The 26,016-nt window shown below is 54.5% G+C and overlaps 3 protein-coding genes across 9 annotated transcripts in view; 2 read left to right on the top strand and 1 right to left on the bottom strand.

The window, feature by feature from the left end:
* DUOXA1 (dual oxidase maturation factor 1) overlaps positions 1 to 1,440 on the top strand; it is a 9,172-nt gene extending 7,732 nt beyond the window's left edge. For all 3 annotated transcript variants that reach the window (XM_077880933.1, XM_077880935.1, XM_077880934.1), the window contains exon 8: positions 661 to 1,440. In XM_077880933.1, the coding sequence (XP_077737059.1) occupies positions 661 to 917 (257 nt within the window). In that variant the 3' untranslated portion in view covers positions 918 to 1,440. The remainder of the gene's footprint in view (positions 1 to 660) is intronic.
* DUOXA2 (dual oxidase maturation factor 2) overlaps positions 1 to 6,215 on the bottom strand; it is an 11,695-nt gene extending 5,480 nt beyond the window's left edge. For 2 of the 4 annotated variants that reach the window (XR_013370129.1, XR_013370130.1), the window contains exons 1-7: positions 6,052 to 6,212; positions 5,760 to 5,929; positions 4,559 to 4,616; positions 4,156 to 4,290; positions 3,333 to 3,546; positions 2,664 to 2,878; positions 1,925 to 2,302 (exon numbers count right to left, since the gene is read on the bottom strand). Coding sequence is in view for 2 of the 4 variants with exons in the window: in XM_077880936.1 (XP_077737062.1) it covers positions 2,109 to 2,302; positions 2,664 to 2,878; positions 3,333 to 3,546; positions 4,156 to 4,290; positions 4,559 to 4,616; positions 5,760 to 5,906 (963 nt within the window). In the remaining 2 variants the exon portion in view is untranslated. Of the gene's footprint in view, positions 1 to 1,900; positions 2,303 to 2,663; positions 2,879 to 3,332; positions 3,547 to 4,155; positions 4,291 to 4,558; positions 4,617 to 5,759; positions 5,930 to 6,051 lie in introns of those variants that run through there. The other 2 variants (XM_077880938.1, XM_077880936.1) reach the window with 2 other exon arrangements.
* On the top strand, positions 5,295 to 26,016 carry DUOX2 (dual oxidase 2). 2 transcript variants are annotated; one of them, XM_077880931.1, is made up of 35 exons: positions 5,295 to 5,513; positions 5,711 to 6,439; positions 7,094 to 7,177; positions 7,453 to 7,542; positions 7,833 to 7,997; positions 8,591 to 8,778; positions 8,881 to 9,082; positions 9,205 to 9,371; positions 9,777 to 9,837; positions 9,987 to 10,083; positions 10,511 to 10,601; positions 10,863 to 10,965; positions 11,500 to 11,663; positions 12,244 to 12,419; positions 12,640 to 12,758; positions 13,146 to 13,283; positions 13,504 to 13,617; positions 13,808 to 14,010; positions 14,311 to 14,496; positions 15,447 to 15,672; positions 15,752 to 15,845; positions 17,719 to 17,894; positions 18,398 to 18,467; positions 18,887 to 18,970; positions 19,528 to 19,706; positions 19,810 to 20,040; positions 20,168 to 20,267; positions 20,966 to 21,015; positions 21,268 to 21,395; positions 21,645 to 21,798; positions 22,988 to 23,220; positions 23,442 to 23,600; positions 23,940 to 24,095; positions 24,199 to 24,327; positions 24,635 to 26,016. In XM_077880931.1, exons 2-35 carry the CDS (start codon positions 6,313 to 6,315, stop codon positions 24,755 to 24,757), a joined length of 4,767 nt encoding a protein of 1,588 aa, XP_077737057.1. In that variant the 5' UTR covers positions 5,295 to 5,513; positions 5,711 to 6,312; the 3' UTR covers positions 24,758 to 26,016. The 2 variants fall into 2 exon arrangements, with proteins under 2 accessions (XP_077737057.1, XP_077737058.1); XM_077880932.1 differs by lacking the exons at positions 5,295 to 5,513; positions 5,711 to 6,439 and adding an exon at positions 6,467 to 6,598.

The raw sequence follows: 26,016 nt of genomic DNA, 5'->3' as shown, positions 1-26,016 counted from the left end.
GAGATCTTAAGGCTGGGGAAGAAGGTCAAGGACCACCATATTGGTGGGGGTTGAGGGTCTGCCTCTGGTAGCCAGGATGCTCTTCCTCTCCTTAAAGCACCAACCCTCTTACATTACTCATCTCTGGATTTTCTCTCCTCAGTTCTACTCCCCACCCCCATGGATGCCTATGCCCTGTCTTCTGTCTTGTGTCTTTGGTCTCTGTCATTTCCCTCATTCCCTAACTCTTCACCCAGCTCTTTCCCAAATCTTCCAGTCTTGTGTCCCGGCCCACTTCCCCCAAATACTCTTCTCTGTGTCCTCCATTCCTTCTCTTTCCCTGCCTCACATAGCCTTAAATTGTCCTGCCCTTTCTCATGCCTCTTCCTCTGTGCCCTGCCCTTCCCTGAGGGTTCTGTTTTTGGAGTTCTCTCTTTCTCTTTCTCTGTCTCTTTCTCTTCTGAGATGTAATTCATGGCTCATTGGGCTGAGTCCAAAAACTCAGTACAACAGAGCCACATCAGCCATATGACCCTAAGCTAGTCCCTGCTCTGAGACCAAGTTGCCCTGAAACAGGGATGCCAGCAATTCTCTTAGAGTTGTTCTGATGCTCTTAGGAGAAGATGTTCTTGGCAGGGTGTTACTGTTACCAAGGCAGGACACCTGTTGTCTCATCCCCAGGACTACTTTGTGTGCTGCTTGGCCTGGCCATGGCAGTGGCCCACAGGATACATCCCCAAAGGCTGAAGGCTTTCTTCAACCAGAGTACGGGGGAGGATCCTGCACTGGAGTGGAATCCCGAGGAAGGGGGACTCCTGAGCCCCCGATACCGGTCCACAGCTGAGAGTCCTGAGCCCCAGGACATTCCTCTGTCAGAGGCTTCCTCTGAGGCATGCTGTAAGGAGAAGCATCCCACAGAGCCTGACTGTGCCCTATAAGGTTCTTCTCCCTGGTGGACACCTGGACTTCCAATCTGGTTGCAGATCTCATTGGAGCCTCACAAACCTGCCATGACTGACTGAAGGATGGGTTGTGTCTGGCCCCCAGCCCCAATCTGTAGGTGGAGTAGGAAAAAGAAGCTCTTCCTATTGATGTTAAAAAACAAAACAAAAAGCCTTAAAATGCTAAACAGACATTGGGGCTGCCTATAAACCCTGTCTCCATGGTAATACCAAGCAGGTGCTGCCCATTTCTGCACAGCAACACTGCCTTCCCTAGGTACCTTGCCTCTTTGACAGGGCTGTTTATTGAAACTCAGCTTCATCTACATGGTGTGTGTGTGTGTGTGTGTGTGTGTCTGTGTGGTGGGTAGTCCCATTTCATCCCTCTACACCTCTTGTTTTCCTTTCTCCTGGTCCCTTTTGTTTTTCTTTTACTTCCCCAACTTGTGTGATCTCTTGGTACAATGAAAGCCCTGGACAGGAGAAGAAACAAAACTTCTTGTCCTGGGCCTAATATTAACTCAGCGTGCTACATTATTTTTAAGCTCCCGTTCTCAAATTTGCCAAATAAGATTGTAGGTCTTGCCAAGGACCTTAAAAAAAAAAAAAAAAAAAAAAATCCTAGGATTTGCATTTTTATGCCTTGCTGATATCTACCTTGGCCCTTGGACACTACCTCTTAGTGAATAAACTGGAGTTAATAAATGACCTCAAAAATGCCATTCCCTCCTACTCCACTCAGCTGGCCAGCAGAGGGGATCCCACTGGGCCAGTGGGAGGGTGTCCTGCCTCCTTACTGCTACCTAGGATCCTTCTGGAGCAGCTCTAGATGCTGGCTCCTGTGGGTTCCCTTTGGGCTCACTAGAGGGCGCCCCTCTCCCAGAGCCTGTGGCAAGGCTGAGAGACTGCTTCCAACCCAGGGAAGTAGGCTGACGACTCATATTTCCCAAGCCTGGAAAAGCCATGGAATGTAACAGAAACAAGTTTAAAAAAAAATTATTTACAGCTCGCCCTGGGAGACCATTCTCAGGGCACAGGAGAGCGGCATGTCTGAGGCCGCCTGCTTTTCCCTGCGCCCAGCCTGCCGTGCAGGGACTGTCCTCATGCTCTTCTGGCCAGAGCCCAGCAGGTATTGCTACCGGGTTTGCAGAGGGCCGAGGCCGGGAGAAGTCCGCAGTTGAGTCTCCCTCAAAGGTTAGTACTGGTCGTTAAGTCCAGGGCTCCAAATTGCTTATGTAGTGGGTTGTTGAGGATGAGAGGCAAGCTCCCTTTCACCTGGCTACCATAGTTCTTGACACTTTGGTCCAAGAAGGTGCGAAGAGCGCTGGGCCGAGAGTAGTGGAGACTCACCACGGCCACTCCGAGGAGGAGGCACAGGATGCCTGCGGTGACCCCGACAGAAAGAAACAGGGTAGTCAGGTCTGCAGGCCAGAACCTGGCCAGCCCGCTTCCATCTCCCGGGAGCTACACCTTGCATTTCCTCCCCCAGCACATGCAGCAGAAAGACCTCTAATACGGATTACGTGATACACGAGTTCATGCGCTAACTGGGGCAAGCGCCCTTCAGAAGCCCCTGGCCTCCTCTGGAAAATGGGTATAACAGTGCCTGCTTGTAGGAGCTATTAAGAGGAGCAAATCAGATGATCTAGTATGTGGACTCATTTTGTAAACGGGGAAAGCGCACCTCGGTATGAGTCCCGTGCCCTCCCCGGGCCTCCCGGGATCCGCCCCCTCGGTCCTCACCCGTGGCCAGGGTGACCCAGAAGGCGGCACCGTAGTGAGTGGTGAGCGTGGAGGAGCCGAGGCGGAGCGGGCAGAGCGGCACGCTGGAGATGGAGGCGAAGGCGAAGGTAGAGAAGAGCGCGAAGGCGCCGGCGGTCAGGAGCGCCAGGCCCCCGTGGAGCGGGACGGGCATGGAGAGCAGCGCGTTGGAGAGGAGCCAGAAGCAGAACGCCACCCTGCGGAGGGGGCGCCGCACCCTGACTGGCTGCCCCGCCTCGCCTCCTCCGAGTCCCGACCCCCCAGCCACAGGGGCAGGGACGGCGAGCGCGCGGCGGAACCCTCCGGGTCTCCCTGGGTCCCGACGCCCTGTGCGGGCCTCCTGACGTCCCTGCGAGAGGCGGGGATTCTCGGCCCGCGCGCCCCCCGGCTCCCGCCCCCCGCGCGCCCCCCGGCTCCCGCCCCCCGCGCGCCCCCCGGCTCCCGCCCCCCGCGCGCCCCCCGGCTCCCACGCCCCGCGCGCCCCCCGGCTCCCGCCCCCCGGCTCCCACGCCCCGCGCGCCCCCCGGCTCCCGCCCCGCGCGCGCCCCCCGGCTCCCGCCCCCCGCGCGCCCCCCGGCTCCCACGCCCCGCGCGCCCCCCGGCTCCCGCCCCCCGCGCGCTCACTCCCGCCGGCCGGGCCTCCAGGCTCACCACAGCGCGGCGGAGGCGAAGTGGCCCGCCAGGCGGTACTGGCGGTACAGCCCGCAGGGGCTGCTCGGGGTGAACTTCTCGGCCAGGTAGAGAACTGGATCGGGCAGCCCCTTCTCCAGGGCCTCCCAGTACTCCGCGGCGTAGTTCTCACCCAGACGCCACTTGAAGTGCTCGTTGTAGTCGATGGTCTCGTTCAGCTGATGCACTGGGGTCCCTGCGACGGGAGGGCGGCCGGGGTCAGGGAGGTCGCACCATCCGGGACCGCGGCTAAGCTAATACGGATGGGAGGGGGGAGGGTGTGCGGAAAAATGGGTTCGGCAGCGGTTGGAGAGAACACGGATCCATGAGGACTAAAAACTATTCAAGGGAATGCCCGGGTGGCTCAGCGGTTGGGTGTCTGCCTTTGGCCCAAGGTGTGATCCCGGGATCAGGGGTGCGTGGAGCCTGCTTCTCCCTCTGCCTGTGTCTGCCCCTCTCTCTGTCTCTCTCATGAGTAAATAAATAAAAGCTTAACAAAAAAAAGGAAACCATTCAAAAACTATTCAAGCCGGGATCCCTGGGTGGCGCAGCGGTTTAGCGCCTGCCTTTGGCCCAGGGCGCGATCCTGGAGACCCGGGATCGAATCCCACGTCAGGCTCCCGGTGCATGGAGCCTGCTTCTCCCTCTGCCTCTCTCTCTTTCTCTCTCTGTGACTATCATAAAAAAAAAAAAAAAAAAAAAAAAAAAAACTATTCAAGCCTGTGGGGTCCGAGATTTCCTCTGGCTGCCCCTGCCGCACTCCCCCCACCACCCCATCTGCTACTCCAGAAGTTCAAGCCCCCACCTGTGAGTGTGATATTAATCCCCTCCAGGCCGATGTGCAGACCAACGTGAGCGCTGACTCGTGCTGCACTGAATGCCTTGTAGGATGTGTTGGTGTTAATCCCTCCCACTGACCACTGTGCGCTGAAGTTCACGGCTGTGGGGGGGGGGAGGATTAGGGAGAGAATTGAGGACAAGGAAATTGCAGAGTGGGAGGGCAGACAGGACACTGTACAGAGAGATGGGGGCTCTAGGGGTCCAAGGGGGTAGACACTGTAAGGGTGGAAGAGTGGGCACTAGAAAGAGCCAAAGAATGGGAAGAGAGAGTGGAAAATAAACCCCAAATCTCCATTTCCCTAGGTGCCCTCCACCCACCTCCATCCTCACCCCAGGTCCTCTCCTGATCCATTGCACAGCACACTCACCCACAATTTCTGCGCCTATGAACAGACTGAGAAGAACTCTCACCAGCCAGAACCAGCGCTGCAGGAACAGGAACCTCTGTCAGGCCTGGTAACTGCCCAACTAGAGCCCCCAAGACCTCCCTTGACCCCATGCCACCTAGATCTTTAGTGCCCTTGCAACTGTCCTCTCCTGCCCCACACCCTTTTCCCAGTTACATTCCTGATGTTTTGAAGTTACAGTCTTGCTTTCTGTGCAAGTCCCTCTGAGCCACTGGCATTTCCAAAGTTTTCTAGCCAGGCACTTCTGCCTCCCTACCCCATTTCCCAGTCCACTCTGCAATCTGGCTCTCTGCCTGGTGTTGTCCCATCACCTTCACTCCCACCAGCCTCCCCCCCTCCCCCCTCCCCCATCTGGCTCCTGGTCCTGGTCTTGCCAGCTACTTGAGTCACTACTATGGTGAGGCTCAGTAAGTCCAGAAGTGCTAGGCAGGCTGAGGTCACCTACCCCAGGAGAGGGCAGCCTCAGTGTCCTGTTGCCAAGTAGAGAAGGAGGGAATGCAGCCTCTCAGATATTCCTAGTTGCACCAGTTTCCCAAGGAAACCAATACAGAGCAAGATTCAGGAAGGCTAGATAGTCCTAGACTTGAAAAACAACTTATGTTCTAGGAGAAGGGGGAGTCCAACAAAAACTACCCAGTCTGCTACGACTTTGAATCCTGCATGGGAGTCCCCGAGTTCCTAGGATGGGAGAGCCCATACACATGCATTTTAACCCAGCACACCAGTGAAACACAGCAGTCTCAGCCACTGGTTTCTATCCTTTTGGTCCACTGGTCAGTACTTGGAGGCTGAAACTGGAGTGCAGCCACAGTCTGAGGAGAGGAGGGAGACTCCAGCAGCATGTGAAGACTAGAAGTAGCCCCAGGATTCCTGGACTGGGCACCCACTCTCTGTAGCAGCCTCCTGAATGATCCAGGTGGGATCAGTCTCTAGAATGTCTTGTACAGGGCCTCAACCTCTCTCAGTCTTTGGGCAGCGGTGTAGGGGGAGGGGGGGCAGTGCCTGCTGCACCAGATTTCTGGGTCTGCTCCATCTATGTTCCTCCGGTTCAACATTTCATCTGACTATTCATGGAGGCCCTTATTACAGTATTACCTGTCCTATGTCTTCGAGAGACAAGCTGCCCATGACCCTCAGGCCCTAGCATCTAGCATCTCCTTACCGAGTGACCACGGATCCCAGGCAAGATGAGCAGGAAGCTGGCAGCCAAGGCCAAGAACACCAGAATGACGATGAGCAATGGGACGCTGAAGCCAGGGGCATGCCGGGGTTGGGGGTAGAAAGACAGCTCGCCATTCCACAGAGTCATGCTGCAACCGGGCCAGGCTGGGTCTGGTGGAGAGGGAAAAGTGAGAACCTGGCAACCGAGCCCGAATCCCAGTTCTCTTTACCCAGTCTCCTGTGTTCTTGGACAGGACTCAATGGGCTGGTCAAGTCTGAGCTCCTCAACTCACCCCTAAGGAAGCAGAGTGGCTGGCTGCCTTCAAGTGCTCTGGGTTGGCCCCAGCAGGGGTCGGGTAGGCAGGAGAGAGGAATTATTTCTCACTGGCTATAGCCAGTTACTTTCGCAGCTCTGTGGTTCACACAGTGTTTGTAAGCGGTGCAGGACCTGGAGCCCTTTTATAGTAGCCAGGGCAGCTGGCTGGGCCATTGTCTGGGCTTGGCAGCTGGGTGGGGTTGGGAAGAAATCCTGCAAATAAGGGGTGGAGGCTGCTATGCAAATGAGGGGAGCCCTACCATCACAGCAAGAGGGTGAGCTTCCTGTCCAGATGCAGACTCTTGGCATTGATCTGACTCAAGTGGACACCAGGGCAGCTAGCCTTAGAGGATCCAGAAAAGAGGGTAAGACTGCTGCTGGGGAGGCAAAGGATCTTCAGAGTTGGGAGGGGCAGGGGTGGTGGTACTGTGTTGGGAAGATGGAGGTTGGGAGGAGAGCAGAGAAGCAAAGATTCTTAGAGGAAAGAAAAACTTCTGACCCCAGATGGGGGTCCTAAACCAGAGGTTGGACAGGAGTTTGGGGCCTGATCTTTCCATCCCTCTTGTCCATGCACAGGCATTCACTGCAGAGTAGGAGGGGCTGCAGATCATGGGTTCCCAGCTCACTAATGGCTTTCCCTTCCATGACTCCTCTAGGAGAAGCAGTTACAGAGGGCTTGGGGATGGAGATTGGAGGTTGTCCGGTGGGGGTGGAGATGCGGGCGGGTGGCTGCGAGGCTGGATGTAAAGTTCTGCCTGGGAGTGACCAACCTCAGAGGACTAGTGGCCTGGGGGGTTCCTTTGGCCACTGTTAGTTCTTCCACCAGGTAGAAAGTGGGGACCCAGTGTCAGTGTTTACCAGGTATCCTGAAAAGAGTGGCATGCAGGTGTGGATCTTTGGTGATGCTTCTAAAAGCTTTGCTCCAGAAGTGGAAACATGAGGCACCTCTTCCCCAGTGCGGGCTGCAGGCATGGGGACACTAGCTCCTCGTCCCTCACTTTTCACCTCCCACCTCCCAGGCAGCGGGTTCAGCATGCTCTGTGCAAGGCCAGAGGCAGTGGTGCTCCTGGGAGCTCTGCTGACTGCATCCCTGGATCCCGCGGGTAAGTATCCGGCGCCCCTCGCTGTGGGATGTCACCCCGTACCTCCTGAGGACCGGGAGGAACAGATGCAGGCAAGCTACAAGATCCGTCAAATCACACGGAGCGGGATGGGAAATATCCCAGGGCAGCTTCAAAGCCGCTCAGGTGTTGCCTCTTGGGTAAGGTTGGGGGCGCTCTGTGAGCGGGAGAAGCACGGGCGAGGCCGTCGTGTCCCCGGGTGGTCGTGGTCGCAGGGAGGCTAGCGCTGGGCGGACCACTCACTCTCTGACCCCCAGGCGGCCAGGACTCACCCCCACTGTCCTGGGAAGTGCAGCGCTACGACGGCTGGTTCAACAACCTGAGGCATCACGAGCTGGGCGCAGCGGGTGAGTCCCGTGGTCCGGGGCGGGGGTGAGGGTGGAGGGGGTTGGGGGGATGGCTAGTGGAGAGCCGGGCGGCGGGAGACCCCGCGCGGAGATGCGGGGAGCGCGCCGCCAGCCGCACCCCGCCCCCTCGCTGTCTGCGCCCGGAACTCTTACGCACTCCAGGGACCAGGAGACCGCGGGAAGGAGGGTCTCGTCAGGGAGGATGGGGATCGGACGTGGTGTAGGGAGAGGTTTGAGGGCTTGTTGGGGACGGAGTGCCCGGACAGAGCTCGGCTCCCCGCTTCGCACAGGCTTCCGACTGCAGCGCCGCGTGCCGGCCAATTACGCGGACGGCGTTTACCAGGCCCTGGGGGAGCCCCTGCTGCCCAACCCGCGCCTCCTGAGCGACGCCGCCACGCGGGGCCCGGCCGGGCAGGCATCCCTGCGCAACCGCACCGTGCTGGGGGTCTTCTTTGGTGAGAGCAAAGTGGGAGAACACGGGGGCGATCAGTCGCTTAGCTCAGCGCCTGGGGAGAGGGGCCCGGTGGCCCTCTGCAAGAGCGCAGGGGACGGACCCAAGCCTCCCAGGCACCTCCTCCTCCGCACTGAGCCGCACTCCCAGCCTTTCTATCTCAGAGGGATTTGGGAGTGTCTCGACTCAGGGATATTTGCTTTTCCGATCTTTCTCTTACCCCTTGCTCCAAACCTGGGAGTGTCCCTGGACCGCCACTATACATACCTCCTAGGAGCTGAGTCCTCCGCCACCGCTCTCCTGCCAGTATGATTATATCCTCTTTCCTGCGAAGAGAAAGGGGGAGGCAAAATCTGTTGGGGGATGGGAATCAGTTTGGGGAGCCCTTACACTCGTATTATCTTGATTGCTGCAACAATGTTATGAGGTGGGTGGAGGGGAAACTCTATCCCCACTCTGAAAATTAGAAAAAAAAAAGACCCGGAGCTGGTGGTAGAGCTTGCACTCCAACATGTCTTTTGACTCTTAAGAAACCTAGAGAAACTCGCTGCCCAAGGGGAATGGCCATTCCCATCAGTTTGGCCCCCTTGCCAACAGGCTACCACGTGCTCTCGGACCTGGTGAGCGTGGAGACACCCGGCTGCCCAGCCGAGTTCCTCAACATCCGCATCCCGCCCGGGGACCCGGTGTTCGACCCCAACGGGCGCGGGGACGTGGTCCTCCCCTTCCAGAGGAGCCGCTGGGACCCCGAGAGCGGACAGAGCCCCAGTAACCCCCGGGACCTGGTGAGACGAGGCAGGCGGGCTCCCGGGTGCGGGTCCTCCCACAGCCTCGCCCGCGGACACCCGCCTCCGCCGGCGCGGCTCAGCCTCCCGGTGCCCCCGCAGACCAACGCCGTGACGGGCTGGCTGGACGGCAGCGCCATCTACGGCTCCTCGCACTCCTGGAGCGACGCGCTGCGGAGCTTCTCCGGGGGGCAGCTGGCGTCGGGGCCCGACCCCGCCTTCCCCCGGAACGCGCAACCGCCCCTGCTCATGTGGAGCGCGCCCGACCCCGCCAGCGGCCAGCGCGGGCCCGGGGGCCTGTACGGTGAGGCCGGGGGCGGGGGCGGGGGCGGCCGGGGGCGGGGGCGGCCGGGGCGGCCGGGGCACTCCCCGTGGTCACACCGCCGCCCATCTCCTCCCTGCGGCCCTGGCCCTGCGTGCGTGCAGCCTTCGGGGCGGAGCGAGGGAACCGCGACCCCTTCCTGCAGGCGCTGGGCCTGCTGTGGTTCCGCTACCACAACCTGTGCGCGCAGCGGCTGGCCCGCCAGCACCCGCACTGGGGGGACGAGGAGCTGTTCCAGCACGCGCGCAAGAGGGTCATTGCCACCTACCAGGTCCGTCACACGCCCTCCCCTCGTCCCCCGCCTGCCCCCCACCCCCACCGTGCCCCGCGGAGCCCTCGTTCCTCGCATGAGCAGCCCCCAGAAACGCCCCTTTCCAGGAGGACGCTGCTCCCCAGAACTGGAGCTAGCATCTGGGAATGGACCCCAAGGAGGAGGGGCAGGCAAAGGGCTATTATACAGGAGACTTGGCTGTGCTTCTTAGCTAGTGGTCCCTGCTCCCATCCCGTGTTCCTAGTGGGGGACAGGCCTCCACACCTGTCCCGTTTGACTTGCCTCCCTTATGACTGACTGCCCCTGCCTGGCCCTCATCTCCCACCTAAGGCTTCCTTGGGCTCAGGTCCCTCCAGCGGGACTGCTCCAGCACTTGCCTCCCTTTTGCCCTCTCTTGACCCTCAGAACATTGCTCTCTATGAGTGGCTGCCCAGCTTCCTGCAGAAAACACTCCCAAAATATACAGGTAAAGGAGTTGGGTTAAGATATCGGGATTATGGAAGAGGAGCAGTGGCCGGGGGTGGGGGTGGCCAGGATCCATAGGATCCATAGGGTAAGTGCATGTATGGCACGATGTGATAAGGAGTCTATTTCTCTTATTACCATATGGGGCAGGGTATCATCCTTTCTTGGACCCCAGCATCTCCCCAGAGTTCCTGGTGGCCTCTGAGCAGTTCTTCTCCACCATGGTGCCTCCTGGCGTCTACATGAGGTGAGGGAGGGGCTGACAGTGGGAGAGGTGTAGAATGCTGGCAGAGGTGAAGAATCAAGGCTCCTCAGGGACCTGGCGCCTTTTATACAACTCCACAGTTTAATGGGGAAGAGAAGCAGAATTTGGAACCCTAAAAAGGACCCTGGGGTAGGAGTTTCAATCTTAACAATCCCTCCTAATGGCTGAACTTTGGTTGCTGAGAGCAGGATTTGTCCAGCAGTTGGGTTACTCTCATTCCCCACCTTCCCACTGTAGGTGGGCAAAGAACAACCCATACCTTCCATCCACACACATTGCCACATCTCTGCTATGTTCAAAGAGTTTCAGTCCTCAGTCCTGGCCATACCCCTCTGAGTCTCTCATCCCACTCAACCTCATCTCAGCTTTTTCCCTGATTTCTCATCTCATCCTTGATTCTCCATTTCAGAAATGCCAGTTGTCATTTCCAGATGGTCCTGACCAAGGATTTGGGCAGCTCCCCAGCTCTCAGGGTCTGCAACAGCTACTGGCTTCGGGAGGTCAGCCTGGGGTCCGGGTCATGGGAAGGTGGGTCAGTGTCAGCCTGGACACACATGCTGGGAAAAGCAACCATTCCCTTTCTCGGGTGTTGTTGCTCCAGGTAGTAGGGATCAGAAAATTATCTGGAGACAACAGCTCAAAAGAGTCTAGGATGGGCCAAGGGCTCTTTGTCCTGAGGTACTGCAGTGGTTCAGGGTGACAAGAGCCAGGCTTTGGGGAGAGGCCCAAGAGCCTACCTTGAATGTGTTGTTTATTTCCAGAACGCCAACCTGAACAGTGCCCAGGCGGTGGATCAGCTCCTGCTGGGAATGGCCTCCCAGATTTCAGAGCTAGAGGACAGGATAGTGGTTGAAGATTTGAGGGGTGAGCTCAAGAACCAGAGGGGAGAAGGGCCCAGAGGCCCAGAAGCCTGGGGATCCTTCTGGATGAATCAACAGGCAGACCCTAGAATATCTACAATGTGGGAACACAGATACACACACTGCAAATAGAAGAAAAAATATTTTATTTTGTTTTTTTTGCTTAATTTGAGCTTAGTGTAGTTTTTATTCTAACTTACCTATGCTTAAGAGTGGGAGGAGGGGTGACAGCACAAACTCCTTGGTGCTTAGGTCTCTAAAGCTTTTCATCCAGCCCTTTCATGAGGTTAAGGAGGTAAAGGACAGGGAATATGCTACTTGGTGACTAGAACAGTCTTGAGTCCCAGAGGAAGATTCTTGCCAGAAAAATTGCCTCCCATCACACATGGTAACATTGACCCCACATGGAGGCAAGGTTGATATGGGCCCATATATTGGGAGTGCTGGGATGGGTAGTTCCAACAGCCTAAAGTAAGGCTGCTGGACAAAGAAGGGTCAGGAGGATTCAGCCTATAGCCTGGTCCTCCCTCCTTATCAGACTACTGGCCTGGCTCTGGCAAGTTCTCCCGCACAGACTATGTGGCCAGCAGTATCCAACGTGGCCGAGATATGGGGCTGCCCAGCTATACCCAAGCCCTGATGGCTTTGGGGTTGGAGATTCCCAGGAATTGGAGTCATATCAACCCCAATGTGGACGCCCAGGTGAGAAATACTAATGATGGCAATGGCAGCTAAAACTTTCTTGTTTTAAGACCTGTACGTATGTAACTCATTTAATCTATATCAAGAATATTATAGGGTAGATACTATCATTACCCTTATTTTACCAATGACATAGTTGGTAAGTCAGTCATAGAGACAGGATTTAAATTCAGCCCTCTGATTCTAGAGTGTGCTCTATGTTCCTCACTGCTACACTGTACCATTCCTGCAGGCTGGCCTATGTTGGGTGCCATTGTCCTATTCTTGCTGGTGCCCTCCTCATCAATTGGGTGACCTTGAAACTGCTCATTGTTGGGGCCGGATAGTCTGGGTAGTGGATATGGTCCTCAGGCACCTCACAGCGGTCTCACCATGGGTGGAGACACATTTGTCCTTCCATCAGACTTGCCACTCTTGAGGGGGGCTGTCTAGGAAGAGGAGACTCCCTCAGGCCTGAGCAGCAAGCCGGAAAGCTGAGGGAGTCCTGTGTTTGAAGGATGGAGCAACAGTGACTGCCCTTCCTAACACAAACATGCGTGTGTGTGCACACACATACTCCTCACTTACTGTGATGCCCCAGGTGCTGGAGGCCACAGCTGCCCTGTACAACCAGGACCTGACCAGGCTGGAGCTGCTCCCTGGGGGGCTCCTGGAGAGCCATGGGGACCCCGGGTCCCTCTTCAGTGCCATCATCCTCGACCAGTTTGTGAGGCTGCGGGATGGTGACCGCTATTGGTTTGAGAACACCAGAAATGGGTAAGGTCTGCCGGCGCACCTTCCTCAGACTCTACCTTGGCCTGAGCCCCAGAACCTCTGTGTGTAATGTCAGCAGCCTCAAGGGCCTTTGATTCCCAGCTGGCCTCACCCTTCCCCCCAGACTTTCTGGGTCTTTTTCCTCATCTGGGTCCCTGGATCCGAGATTGCTGGAGGCTGGCAGCCCCTTCCCATGCCAACAATTCCTGGCTTTCTCCAACAGGCTATTCTCCAAAGAGGAAATTGCGGAAATAAAAAACACCACTTTTTGGGACGTGCTGGTGGCTGTTACTAACGTGAACCACAGTGCTCTGCAACCCAATGTTTTTATCTGGCATGACGGTGGGTGGCCTGGGAGAACATAGTGAATGGCAGCCAGAGAAAGGACTAAGCATGGAGGGGGAATCACTTTGGTCCTGTCCAGGGAGCCAGGTGCCAGGAAGTCCCTTCTGTATTAGGGAAGCCTGCATTAGGGTGACTGCACTGGGAAGCGTGCATTAGGCTGCCTCCCCTCGTAGGGACTAGACTGGTTTGCAGGCTGTACTCTGTGGTCAAGCTGGGATGGATACTGAGAACAGGATATGGAAGGAGACTTTTTGAGGGGAACAAGCTCCAGAGAGGTGGGCCTGGGAAGGAGAAGGGTACCTGGTTCTTTACAGGAGAGAGAAGAATACCTGACCTATGAGTGAGATGCTCAGACTTTGAGATCTTCTGTATCCTTTCCCTTAGGTGCCCCCTGCCCTCAGCCTCGGCAGCTCACAACTCAAGGTTTGCCCCAATGTGTGCCCCTAACCGTGTTTGACTACTTTGAGGGCAGCGGTCCTGGTTTTGGCATCACCATTGTGGCCCTCTGCTGTCTTCCGTTAGGTGAGCCCTTCACACCCTCACCCACCTCTTTTCTCCTGGCTGTTGCCCTGCCCTCTGATTGTCCCTGCCCCTCATAATGTGCTGGTCTGTGGGACTAGCTTCTCGCTGCAGTTGAAGCCAGGTGCACGGGACCTTGTGAAGGGAGGGGCAAGAGTAGAACCTTCAGTGAAGCTGTGGGCAAAGGGGCCCTTCCCCACTGGTTCCTTCTGATCCTTTTCAGTGAGCCTGCTTATCTCTGGGGTGGTGGCCCATTTCCGAGGCCGAGAGCGCAAAAGGCTACAGAAGAAAGGCAAAGAGAGTGTGAAGAAAGAAGCAGCCAAAGACGGTGTGCCAGGTGAGATGGGGCTGAGGGGAGAGACGGGAGTGGGGGTCAGATTGGGGGCCCTGGGAGAAAAACCAGGTTACAGATATGAGGTTAAAGCCAGGCTTTGGGGTGCCTGCTCAGACTGGTAGAGTGGAATTGGCTTGAGGTTAGGGGCCTGGGTACCTCTGTTGAACTCTCTGCCCAATTGTCCCTTCCCCAGCGATGGAGTGGCCAGGCCCCAGGGAGAAAAGCTGTCCCATCACCATCCAGCTGCTCCCAGACAGGCGACTGCAGGTCCTGGACAGACAGCTGTCTGTGCTCCGCACTGTCCAGCTGCAGCCCCCCCAGCAGGTCAACCTCATACTGTCCAGCAACCGTGGACGCCATACCCTGCTACTCAAGATCCCCAAGGAGTATGACCTGGTATGGCCCCTCCTGCCTCCCCTACCTGGAATGCTTATTTATGTATCTCCCCTCTCAGAGCAAGTCCTGTCAGCTTGCCCTCTCCCCAGCTACAGAGCTCCCTTGTGAAGGCAATGCTGGGGAGAGCCCACACTCAACATGACCCTCCCTCTGACCCCTTTGGTCTACTCACTGGGTTCCAGCCTGGATGGATTGGCAGGGGGCAGCTTTTCTCCCCTTCCCTAAACTCAAGGTCCCTTTGAGGGGAGACTGGACCAGAGCTGGAGCTCTGAGCACTGGCACGGGCTTCCTTCTACCCAGGTGCTGCTGTTTAACTCTGAGGAAGAGCGGGGCACCTTTGTGCAGCATCTGCAGGACTTCTGTGTGCAGTGGTCTCTGGGCCTTGACGTGGCTGAGATGAGAGAGAATGAGCTGTTCAGAAGAGCTGTGACCAAGCAGCAGCGGGGCCGAATCCTGGAGATCTTCTTCAGATACCTGTTTGCCCAGGTGCCATAGCTGTATCTTTTGGAGACAGGACCTGGCCCAGGGGTTGGAGGGAAGCTGGGCTGGACAGGACCCTACATGGGGTAAACTAAGCTTCTGCTCTCTGGGCTGGAGACAGACACTTTTGACTGGATTGTAGCTTTGCCACTCATTCCCTGCCTGACCTTGGGCTAGTCCCATCGTCTCTGCTCTGTATCTCCATTTCCTCATCTATAAAACAATGATTTAGATAGGATCCATCACCTTGGGTTGTTGTGACACTTCAGTAAGATAGTCTACATTAGTGGTTCTCAAAGTGTGGCCCCTGGGCCAGCAGCAGCCACCTTACTTGGGAATTTGTTAGAAATCTAAAACCTCCCCATCAAATCTAGTAAATCAGAAACTCTGTGGTTGGGGCCCACAAGCCCTCCAGGGGGCTTTACATTTTGAAAAACACTGTTCTGTGTATAGTGTTTTATCCAAGTGCTTGGTACACTGTAGGCATTTAACAAATGGTAGTTACACATATATGACTTTTAAAATTTTTGTATGATGGGCAGAGACCAAATCAGGCAAGATAAGAGAACATATCTCTAGCCTCTTCCTGCCTGTCCACCCTTGTCTATTCCTCTTCTGTCCCCAGTATAGGCTTTTTCATTTTGCATTTTGCATCCCAAACTTTGCCCTTTCTCATTCCCCCCTTGCCCTGCTACAGACCTAACATCATCCCATCCCTACTGTGTAAAGCTCCCAGATCTTGGGTCCAAGGAGAAGATGGGCTAGTTGCTAGAGGTTTGAGTCACCCCCTCAACAGGAGAGCAGAAGCCCAAGGCAGAAGTATAACTAAGGGCCAGGAGTAGTCACTAGGGCTCACCCTTTCTGAATTGGGCTTTGGGGAGATATAAAGGGTCACTGAACTGCATCCAGCCCAGGCCTCATCTCCTTATCTCTCTCCCTCTGCTGCCCAAATACAGGTGCTGGACATCGACCAGGCAGATGCAGGGACCCTGCCCCTGAACTCATCACAGAAGGTGCGGGAGGCCCTGACTTGCGAGCTGAGCAGAGCTGAGTTTGCCGAGTCCCTGGGCCTTAAGCCCCAGGACATGTTTGTGGAGTCCATGTTCTCTCTGGCTGACAAAGATGGCAACGGCTACCTGTCCTTCCGGGAGTTTCTGGACATCCTGGTGGTCTTTATGAAAGGTAGAGGGAGGGTGGGCCATTCCAGGAACCAGCAATCTTTCAGCATAGAAGTGATCTGCATCCCCCTTTCTCTTTCCAGGCTCCCCAGAGGACAAGTCTCGCCTGATGTTCACCATGTATGACCTTGATGCAAACGGCTTCCTCTCCAAGGATGAGTTTTTCACCATGATGCGGTACAGTGTGGGCCCTTCCAGTTCTGAGACTCCCTGCTATTTGAAACAGGAAAACACGTCAATTCAGAGGAGGGTGGGTGAGGAGGCTATATGACCATCTGTTTTGAGAGGTGGCTTAGCTACTGCATCCTAGGCTCTCAGAGCATCCAGCCTCATAAGTGTATCTGGCCAGGCCTCTGCCTCCAGGAGGGTCTATTATCTGCACTGTCTATACCAGCCAGAAAGTTCTCCTTCCCCAGCTAAAAACAAACAAACAAACAAACAACAGTGACAACCGAACCCACATGACCAATAACAAATGTCTACTAGCCCCTTTTGGATGCCTTTGGATCTTTGTAAACTCTTGCATACCCTAACACTGTGCTTTACATTGTGAAATAATGGATGGAGGATGGATGATCTTGGTCACTCTTCCAATATTAATCACCATGACATGCAGGAGGAGAAACATGGGAAGTTCTTCTATAATCTAGCCCCCCTTTCTTCCTGCTTCTTAAGCTATTTCTGGTTGTGGTGTGCTGCTAAAGACCAGTTTTGAATGCATAGACTTCTTATTCTTTAAGACACTGTTTCAGTAACACAGTCCCCTTCAGCTCCATAAGGACAGGGTTCTTATTTCTCTTTTGTTTCCCACTGACTCCATCTCTTCTGCACTGTGATGAGCACATAGCAGGTATTCAATACAATCTTAATTGGGTGGAGTAGATGAGTAAATGAATAAATAGAATGCATAAAACAGTGCAGAGTCTTTTATCTTTTCTACCTTAAGCCTTTCCATTTGCTCTCAGCATTCCCCCTCACTGCTGCATCCCTCTTATAGCCCAGATACCACAACTGGACATGGGTGTCTAAAAGGCTAGGGTGAGGCTGCCTGGGTGGCTCAGTCAGTTAAGCATCAGACTCTTGATTTCGGCTCAGGTACTGATCTCAGAGTCGTGGAACTGAGCCCTGAGTCAGGCTCCCTGCACAGCATGGAGTCTGCTGGAAGATTCTGTCTCTCCTTCTCCCTCTGCCCTTCCCCCCACTAGCTCTCTCTCAAATCAACCAATCAATCTTTAAAGGCTAGGGTGAAGCTGATTGCTGTCCATCCCTCCCTGGGTGTGCCATTGCAGGCCCAGGCCTGGGTGAGGCTCTAGGGAATCTAGGAGAAGGTCCCTGTCTCCCAGGACAGAGCATCCACCTTCTCCGCCCGTACTCAGTTGTGAATCCTGCTCAGTCTCACTTGGATGATGTGTTTTTCTAATGTGCTTGCTTTGCCATGCTCACAAAGGTATCTTTCTATTGGACTCACACAAATGTGCATGCTTGTTTTGTTTTTGTCCCAAAGCACAGCCTGAGAAAAGAGTGTGGCCACTGCCTCTGTCACTCTGGGTGCTATATCAGATGGGGTGTGTAGACACTCCTCTCTGTACCCTGAAGTGCTGGCACAAGGAAGCACAGCCAATGTAGCTATATCTCCTCCCGCCCCCCTCCCCATACACGGGCTGTCTATGCCCCCACTGGACTGCGAAAGGGGGAAGCCAGCGGTGGCATGGGATGCGTTAACACAGGAGAGTGGGCAGAGAGCCTGCCACATGAGAAGCCTGTGGCCCATCTGGACGTGTCCCTACCCTAAGTGGACATTCATCCTACCTTTCAATGCCCCCTTGTTTGAGTGCTGCTTTCTCTAACTGGTCAAGGTCACTTTCAATTTCAAACCCTTGGCCACCCCACCCAGCTTCATGTTAGCTGCAGGCTGGATGAACACTTTCTCTGTGCCATTTCCCGGGTCACTGGTAACCACATTAGATCATCTAGGGCCCGCCCCACCCTGCACCTGCCTGAACCTGACCTTGCTGGATGACAGGCTGCTCTGTCTTTCCTCCTCCTCCAGGTCCTTCATCGAGATCTCCAACAACTGCCTGTCCAAGGCCCAGCTGACTGAGGTGGTAGAGTCCATGTTCCGGGAGTCAGGCTTCCAGGACAAGGAGGAACTGACGTGGGAGGACTTCCACTTCATGCTGCGGGATCATGACAGTGAGCTCCGCCGTACGCAGCTCTGCGTCAGAGGTGAGGTGGAGGTGTGTGAGTATGTAAGAAATGGTAGGAGTCAGGGAGAGATGTTCCTTCAAAATGAGAGTTACTGGTGGATAGAATCACCCAGGTTTTATTTCTCCCCAAGTCTTTTGTGCCTAGTATAGAGCCAGATACATGTAATCAAGGGTGTCACATTCAGCTGTGCAATCTGTTCACTGCACAAAGATGCCTACCGAGACATCAGGGGGTGGGCTGAAATCTAGCCTACATGCCACTCACTAAGCTCATGCACATGGGCCTGGGGTGTATCTAGTCAGATGAAGAGGCATTATTTTCTTTATACAAAGGATGCGGTGGTCTCCTTTTCTAATGGTACCAAGTCACCACCTTGTCTAGCAGTGGCTGCCTTGTGTCCAATGGGTACTCAGGGTGGGTAGTGAGGGGAACAAGACTGGAACGAGAGATGAGAACATGATCAAGTCTCTGGCAAGTGCTGTGGCAGCCTTCCTGGAGAAGACTCTCGTTCTTCTCTTCAGGTGTTGGAGACATCTTTAAACCAAACATCAGCTGCCGAGTCTCATTCATCACTCGAACTCCTGGGAAACGGTGAGCAGGAATGGAGCATTGGCAGGTCCCCTCAGCCAGGTTCCCTGAAGAGAAATGAAGGAAGTAGTGCTGGCTGAGTCAGTCCCTGGAATCAGCTATTTGCCCTCTGAAAGAAGTTCCTAGTACATGAATGATCCTGGTTCAAATTCCAGTGCTTCTCCCACCCCATGTCCCCATGTGGCTCAGGAGCCTGGCTCTCTCCCTGCCCCTCCAGGACAGAATCCTTCTCAGCAACAGAATCTTTTATTCATTCCGCCTTGCATCTCCTGCCTGGCTTCTCTCTGCCCAGTTTTACAGGCGGCTTCTGTGGGCAGGGATGCGTCCCAGGATCCATCCCCATCTCCTGAAATTCTGGTCTGGTGGTTCTTCTCCTGGCCACAGAGACAAGAGGAGAACAAGCCCCATTTTCCGTTTCTCAGCTCCTGTTCCCAGGACTTGGAGTTCTCTGCCTCAGAAGCCCCAGAGCTGGGAGGCCCTGGGCTGAAGAAGAGGTTTGGAAAAAAGTGAGTATTTTCCAGACCCCTGGGTCCAAGGAAGCATGGGGAAAAGTCTCAAAGTCTCTGGGCCCTGTCCACCCTTCCTGGACACACAAGGAACCATCATGTATCTCATTCCACGTGTCCCTGACCTGACTCGTGGGCCACAGAGCCTAATGATCCTTCAACATCTTCCAGCCTTTGCACCCTAGTCTTCAGGCAAGAAGCTTGGCCCTCAGATACAATACAGAGATGGCAGTAAGGGGCCTCCTGGCTCCTGCCTGCCTTGGACACAGCAGCAAGGCTAGGGGCAGTGGGGGGTGGGAACAGCAGGAGGGAAGGACAGAATGAGCAGGAGGAAGATAACGTGAAGCAGTGGGAAGACAGAAGAGTGAGTAGATGGAGCAAATAAATATTAGGTAAAAGTTGGAGGAGGGTAGGAGTTAACTTCCCATAAGCTGCTTCCTTCATCTGTTCTGGCCCATCCTGAGCCCTGCCAGGTCACTAGGTCTCCTTTGTGGGATGGCATTTAGGGGAGGCTGGGGTGCCCTGGTCTTAGGGCCAGCCCCCTCCCATGGCTGCAGGGTGGTGGGGCCCACACCCCGGCTGTACACGGAGGCACTGAAGGAGAAGATGCAGCGTGGCCTCCTGGCTCAGAAGCTGCGGCAGTACAAGCGCTTCGTGGAGAACTACCGGCGGCACATCGTATGCATTGTGGTCTTCTCAGCCATCTGTGCCGGCCTGTTTGCAGAGCGTGCCTACTGTGAGAGCTCCAGGTTATGGGCAGTGGGGAGGGAGATGTGGAGAGCCCAGGTGTCTGACCCCAGCCTCTGTGCCCTGCTGATCCCCCCACCACCCCTGCCCAGATTATGCCTTTGCCTCGCCACCCTCGGGCATCGCAGAGACTACCTTTGTGGGCATCATCCTGTCCCGGGGCACAGCCGCCAGCATCTCCTTCATGTTCTCCTACATCCTGCTCACCATGTGCCGCAACCTCATCACCTTCCTGCGAGAGACCTTCCTCAACCGCTACGTGCCCTTCGATGCCGCCGTGGACTTCCATCGCTGGATCGCCATGGCTGCTGTTGTCCTGGCCAGTCCGTGGCTCCTGGGCATCCCCCCTTCCCTTGTTGCAACCCCCTGGGTCTAGCTGGGAGGGAAACAGTCCCTCGGGTAGGAGGAAGAGTTGGCCCCGAGTGACATCTCTAACATGATCTCTCTCAGTTTTGCACAGTGCTGGCCATGCAGTCAATGTCTTCATCTTCTCAGTCAGTCCCCTCAGCCTGCTGGCCTGCATCTTCCCCAACATCTTCATGAATGATGGGTCAGTTCTGGGGAGGGTTCCCCCTTGGAACACTAGGAGCAGGCCGAAGGGTATAATGGAAAAGAAATAGATGGCACTTAACTCCACTCTCTCATTGAATGAGAGTGAGAAGCCTGGTGGGGGAAGCTGAAAGGTGACTTCCTTGCTCTGGAAGCAAGCTGGCCATGATTAGCCCAGAAAGACGTTTGAGAGTTGAATTGGAGACCTTTCCCCACACTTACCTGGCACAGAGCTTGGTATCTTAGCCTATCATTCATTCACTGGGCAGACATTTATGGAGCACATCTTATGTGACCATCCAGGTGCCAGGGAATAGGCAGGATAAATTCATGCAGTCATTCAGCAAATACTTACTGAGTATTTACTTCAGCCTGGCGTTGTTTGAGCAAAGGGATTAGAGCAATGAGCAGAGCCACACCCTTGCCCCCATAGAGCTTACAGAATATGAAGCAGTCAAGGAAGCAAATGTCAGCTGTGGTAGGAGAGTTCAAGATAACACGGGGAAAAATTGCCAAGATAACAGAGGGTAGAGCTGTGGGAGGCTCTATGGAGGCCATGTCCCTCAGATGGATCCCTGGCCATCTGAGTGGAGGCCCAGTAACCTTAGCAGTCAGGGCCAGCAGGAGCAGAGTCACATGGTGACAGTGGGGGAGCCAGTCCTGCCCCAAACAGAAGTTCCATATATCTTTGCCCTACAGGTCCCAGCTTCCCCAAAAGTTCTACTGGTGGTTCTTCCAAACAGTCCCAGGTAGGGAGTGGGGCTGTCTGTAGGGTGTGGGGCTTCTATCTCAGGACCTCCACTTAACATGAATACCTGCTTGTTTGTAGTGGTCGTGGTTTCTTTCTAGTCTCCATGTCAAGCCCTGGCTGCAGCCCCTGCAGACAAGCTGGGCCAGGGAGGTCAGAGAAGGAGGGCAGAATGGGGGCAATGCTCTGTTGTATTCTCACCTCATGCTGAGGTCCTGAGAATATTCTCTGAGCCAGTCCCCACTGCTCTCAGGCATGACAGGGGTGCTCTTGCTCCTGGTTCTGGCCATCATGTATGTCTTCGCCTCCCACCACTTCCGGCGCCGCAGCTTCCGGGGCTTCTGGCTGACCCACCACCTTTACATTGTGCTCTACGTGCTGGTAAGGGCTTCCTCTGGGCAGGGACAGGCCATGGGGCAGGGATGAGTGCTCACGATGAGGGTAGGGAGCAGGCTGAATTGGACCTCAGATCTCAGGGTAAGACCTTGAGATCGAAGACCCCAGCCTCTGAAGTCTATACTGGCTTTGTCTACCCAGCCCAGGCGAGGGCCGGTCAGGAGGTGTCTAGGCAAGGGGAGTTCAGGGAGGGGGCCTGGCTGCCTGAGCTGTACTAACTGGCCATGTCTCCAGCTCATCATCCATGGCAGCTTTGGCCTGATCCAGCTGCCACGTTTCTACATCTACTTCCTGGTCCCGGCACTAATCTATGTGGGGGACAAGCTGGTGAGCCTGAGCCGGAAGAAGGTGGAGATCAGCGTGGTGAAGGCAGAGCTGCTGCCCTCAGGTACCAGGCCCAGCCTGACCCCAGGTGGACAGCATTGGAAGTCAACTCACGAGGTGTGTGGAGACAGCTCTCCAGGCCTCCAGACCACAATGGGGGCTTCTGGTAGCCTCTTGGGGAAGAGGCTTTCTTGATGCAAACAGAGCCCCAGAAAGGGCTATGCTTGCCCCCAGGAGGCCTTGCAAACAATGAGAAGAGACTATGAGAAGAGGCAGCTGAGAGTGCATACAAAGAGGTTTAAGGACAACACAGACTACCTCCTGTGTGGCCTGGGTAGGGCTTGGGGAATCATAAATACCCCCCCCATCCCTTCTTCTAGAATAACTATCCCCCCTTCAGAAATGGGCAATAGGCCCACATTTTGAGAGTCTGTGTTGGCCAAAGTGGCAATTCACATCACTGTAGAGGCTGGCAGAAGATGATTTTAGGTGTTGTAGGACCATCTAATCTTCAAAACTAACATAGTAAGAAAATTAACCTCATTTCAACTTTATGTCAATTAAGATTACTCCAGGACAAAGCCTCAGCATGGAGCTTTGTATGCCTTTTGTACTCTCCAATACTTGCAAATCAACATTTTTTTTCTTCAAATCAACTTTTTAAACAAAGAGAATGGGCCTGAAGCTCAGCTATGGTCAGGTACCAAACAGTACCCAGCGAAAATTTGATAAAATATACTGCCTTCTATTTAGAATACATGATCACATGATACTGGTTTTCTACCCATTTTAGCAATCTGAAGTTTGTCAAGGTAAATCAAATTGAAAAAAGTAAGTCAATTTAAGGAAAAATATTAAACAATAGTTCAGAGGTGTGTAGAAATGGCCCATCACAAAAGTAATTGATTCTCAGATGGTGGAGGTTTGGTAAACACTGAATTGGTCCTTGGGGAACTCGAGGTCCCCTACCTGTAGACTGATAGGAAGGTGGTCTAGGGCCCAGGACTTTCATGGGAATAAGGAGTGGAGGAGAAGAGAGGAGCTGGAAACAGGAGCAGAGAAACCCAGCTCTTGGGTTACCCAGGAAAGAGAGAAAGGGATCCTCCAACTCCCACCTCCAGGAACCCCACTTGCTCAGACCATATGTCCACTCCCCATACCTTGGTTGTGTGGAGAAGACAGGACATCTGTCAGTCCTCAGGCACTAGGAGCAAGCGTTCTGATCCCTTCCCTTGCCTGTTCATGACCCCCAGGAGTGACCCACCTGCAGTTCCAGCGACCCCAAGGCTTTGAGTATAAGTCAGGACAGTGGGTGCGGATCGCCTGCCTGGCTCTGGGAACCAATGAGTACCACCCCTTCACACTGACTTCTGCACCCCATGAGGACACACTCAGCCTGCACATCCGGGCAGTGGGGCCCTGGACCACTCGCCTCAGGGAGACCTACTCACTTCCAAAGGGTGACGGCTGTGCCAGATACCCAAAGGTGCCCACCACTGGGAATCACTTTGGGGGATCCAGCATTGGCAAAGGCTTCCCACCCTCCTCTACCCTAAGACTAGATGCTCCAGCCAGCACAACAGCAGGCTGGTACCTCAGAAAATGCTAGAATGTTCCTATGTCCTTCTTTTCCCTGCCCCATCCCCATTTCTAACCTCAGAGCTGAGGCCAGGCCAGGCTCATCTCCTCTCTCTCTTTGGTTGGCAGCTGTACCTTGATGGACCATTTGGGGAGGGCCATCAGGAATGGCATAAGTTTGAGGTGTCAGTACTGGTGGGAGGGGGCATTGGGGTCACCCCCTTTGCCTCTATCCTCAAAGACCTGGTCTTCAAGTCATCCTTGGGCAGCCAAATGCTCTGTAAAAAGGTGAGTGTCTCTCTCCCATTCTTTGAAGGAATGGAGACAGATTGCCTGATTGTGTCCCCACATCATAGCAGAGTAATATGAGGAAAAGCCCTCAGCTCCTAGGCACTGAGGCTTCTGAGTCATTCATACATGGTTATCCACATGCCTGACATTTGAGGGAGGGAAGGAGTTATGGACAGAAGGGCCTCTGCTGGAGTCTGTTGGTTATAAGCTTGTGGGGTTGCCAGAGTTTTGGTGTCTGTGGGTGGTCTGAGGTTTTCCAGCCTCTCAGGTGAAGGCATCTGGAGTGGAGGAACCTTCAGCTGAGTTGAGTCCTGAGCTCCAGCCATGTATCCCCAGATCTACTTCATCTGGGTGACACGAACCCAGCGGCAGTTTGAGTGGCTGGCTGACATCATCCGGGAGGTAGAGGAGAATGACCACCAGGACCTGGTGTCCGTGCACATCTACATCACCCAGCTGGCTGAGAAGTTTGACCTCAGGACCACCATGCTGGTATGTCAGGGCCGGCCAGGCAGGGCAGGTAGGTGGGCCACCATCTAGACTAAGAGCTGACCCTGGCTTGGCTGTGACCTTCCTCCTCCACTCCATCTCCCAGTACATCTGTGAGCGGCACTTCCAGAAGGTGCTGAACCGGAGTCTGTTCACGGGCCTGCGCTCCATCACCCACTTTGGCCGACCTCCCTTTGAGCCATTCTTCAAGTCCCTGCAGGAGGTCCACCCACAGGTCAGCCCCTCCCCACCTGCCCTGGGACCCTGGCTTTCCCCTGCTGGGATATCCTGGCCTTCAAGCAGCCTGCAGCTGTAATCTGAATGGAGAACCACCCATGTCAGCCCCAGGATAGGGTCAGGTGTTGGAGGAAGGCTTCAGACCTGACCCCCTGCAGCCCCCAACTCAAGCCTCCTCTTTAGGACTAGGGGTCAATGCCTTGGTCATTCCAGCAGGCTCAAGAAGCAGCTTCCTTTTGGGGGTGAGCATCTTAAGCCTTCAGGCCTCTCCTCTCTGCAACCATTCCTTTCAACACATTTGATAGGTACCGAAGATTGGGGTGTTCAGCTGTGGCCCTCCAGGAATGACCAAGAATGTAGAGAAGGCCTGTCAGCTCATCAACAGGCTGGACCAGGCCCACTTCGTGCACCACTATGAGAACTTCTGAGAACTTCCTGGTTCCTGTTTTCCCTCTGTGGACCAGCCCTACCAGCAGTTTCTTTCTCAGGCCTCAGCTGGGAAGCTAGAAGAGCCCCTCCCTCCTGGCCCCATCTGTCCTATGCTCTGAGAAGGTGGAGAAGACCCCTCTAGCTAAAGTCACAGCAGGTTATGGCAAACAAAAGTAGGATGGGGACAGTCCCTGCCTTGTAACATCTGTAGAGGTGAAGAGATATAATAGTGTCTGCCTCCGATCAGTCCCCATATCTCTGCTTTCCTTGCACAAAGTTGATGTATTGCTTTGGTATTGGACTCAGCATTTGAGGGCTAAGTGAGAATCTCCTCAGAGCCTAGCTCAGAAGCCATGATGCTTGGAACCTAGACCGTCAAACTGCCTCTGTTCAGTCTCTGAGGTCTTGTCCTTCCAACTCTACCCCTGACCCCTTCTTATTCTTAAAGGGTCAGGAACACTGAAAAATAACCAGAGAACAAAGATGGCTCCCTAGTCCTGATGTTTCTGCAGTCAACCAGCAATGCCTGATACCATGACCTTTTGATGGATCCTCTCTGAGTCTGTGGGGCAGCCCCTTGGCTCTGAGACTAAGGGAGTCCAGCCTGTCTGCCAGACATCCAAAATTCCCTCTCAGTTTCCTACTTCCACAGAAGCCGGGTGACCAGCTGTCCCGGTTTGCCCAGGGCACTCCCAGTTCTACCACTAAGAGTCTCTTATCCTAGGAAACATCTGAATCCCAGGCAACTCAGACAAAGTTAGTGACCTCACACAGGAGGCAGCCTGGGATGTCATCTCCATACTCAGCTCTTTAAGACACTTTCTTTTCCTTCTGCAACTGACCCTTTCCTAAAAATCTGAGCTTTAATTTTTTTAAATTTAAGTATAATTTGCATGCAGCAAAGTGTGCAAATCGTAAAGTTACATGTCCATGTGTCAACATTACCCAAGTCACGATATAGAGCATTTCCAACAGTCTCCCCCAACCAGTAGAAGCAACCACTGATGTGATTTCTGTCACCCTGGATTAGGTTTGGCCATACTGAATGTATTCTTTGGAAACTGGCTTCTTTCACTCAGCACAATATCTTTGTGATTCATCCATGTTGTTGTGTGTATCAGTGGTATATTCATTTTCATTGCCAAATTGTATTCCATTATAGAAATGTACCAAAGTGTTTATCCATTCTTCTGTTGATGGACATTTGGGTTGTTTCTAGTTTTTGGTAATTCTGAATAAAGCTTCAATGAACATTCTC

Source organism: Canis aureus, chromosome 32 (genome assembly GCF_053574225.1).
Source record: "Canis aureus isolate CA01 chromosome 32, VMU_Caureus_v.1.0, whole genome shotgun sequence".
Taxonomy (NCBI): Eukaryota; Metazoa; Chordata; class Mammalia; order Carnivora; family Canidae; genus Canis; species Canis aureus.
The sequence above is the reverse complement of the archived record's forward strand: the minus strand, read 5'-3'. Positions and strand labels throughout refer to the sequence as shown.

Coding starts and splice junctions, on each gene's coding strand:
- DUOX2 (XM_077880931.1), top strand. CDS start 6,313: ATGCAAATGAGGGGAGCCCTACCATCACAGCAAGAGGGTGAGCTTCCT. Junction 21,396..21,644: donor ACATTGTGCTCTACGTGCTG/GTAAGGGCTTCC, acceptor CCATGTCTCCAG/CTCATCATCCATGGCAGCTT. Junction 23,221..23,441: donor GCTGTGCCAGATACCCAAAG/GTGCCCACCACT, acceptor TTTGGTTGGCAG/CTGTACCTTGATGGACCATT.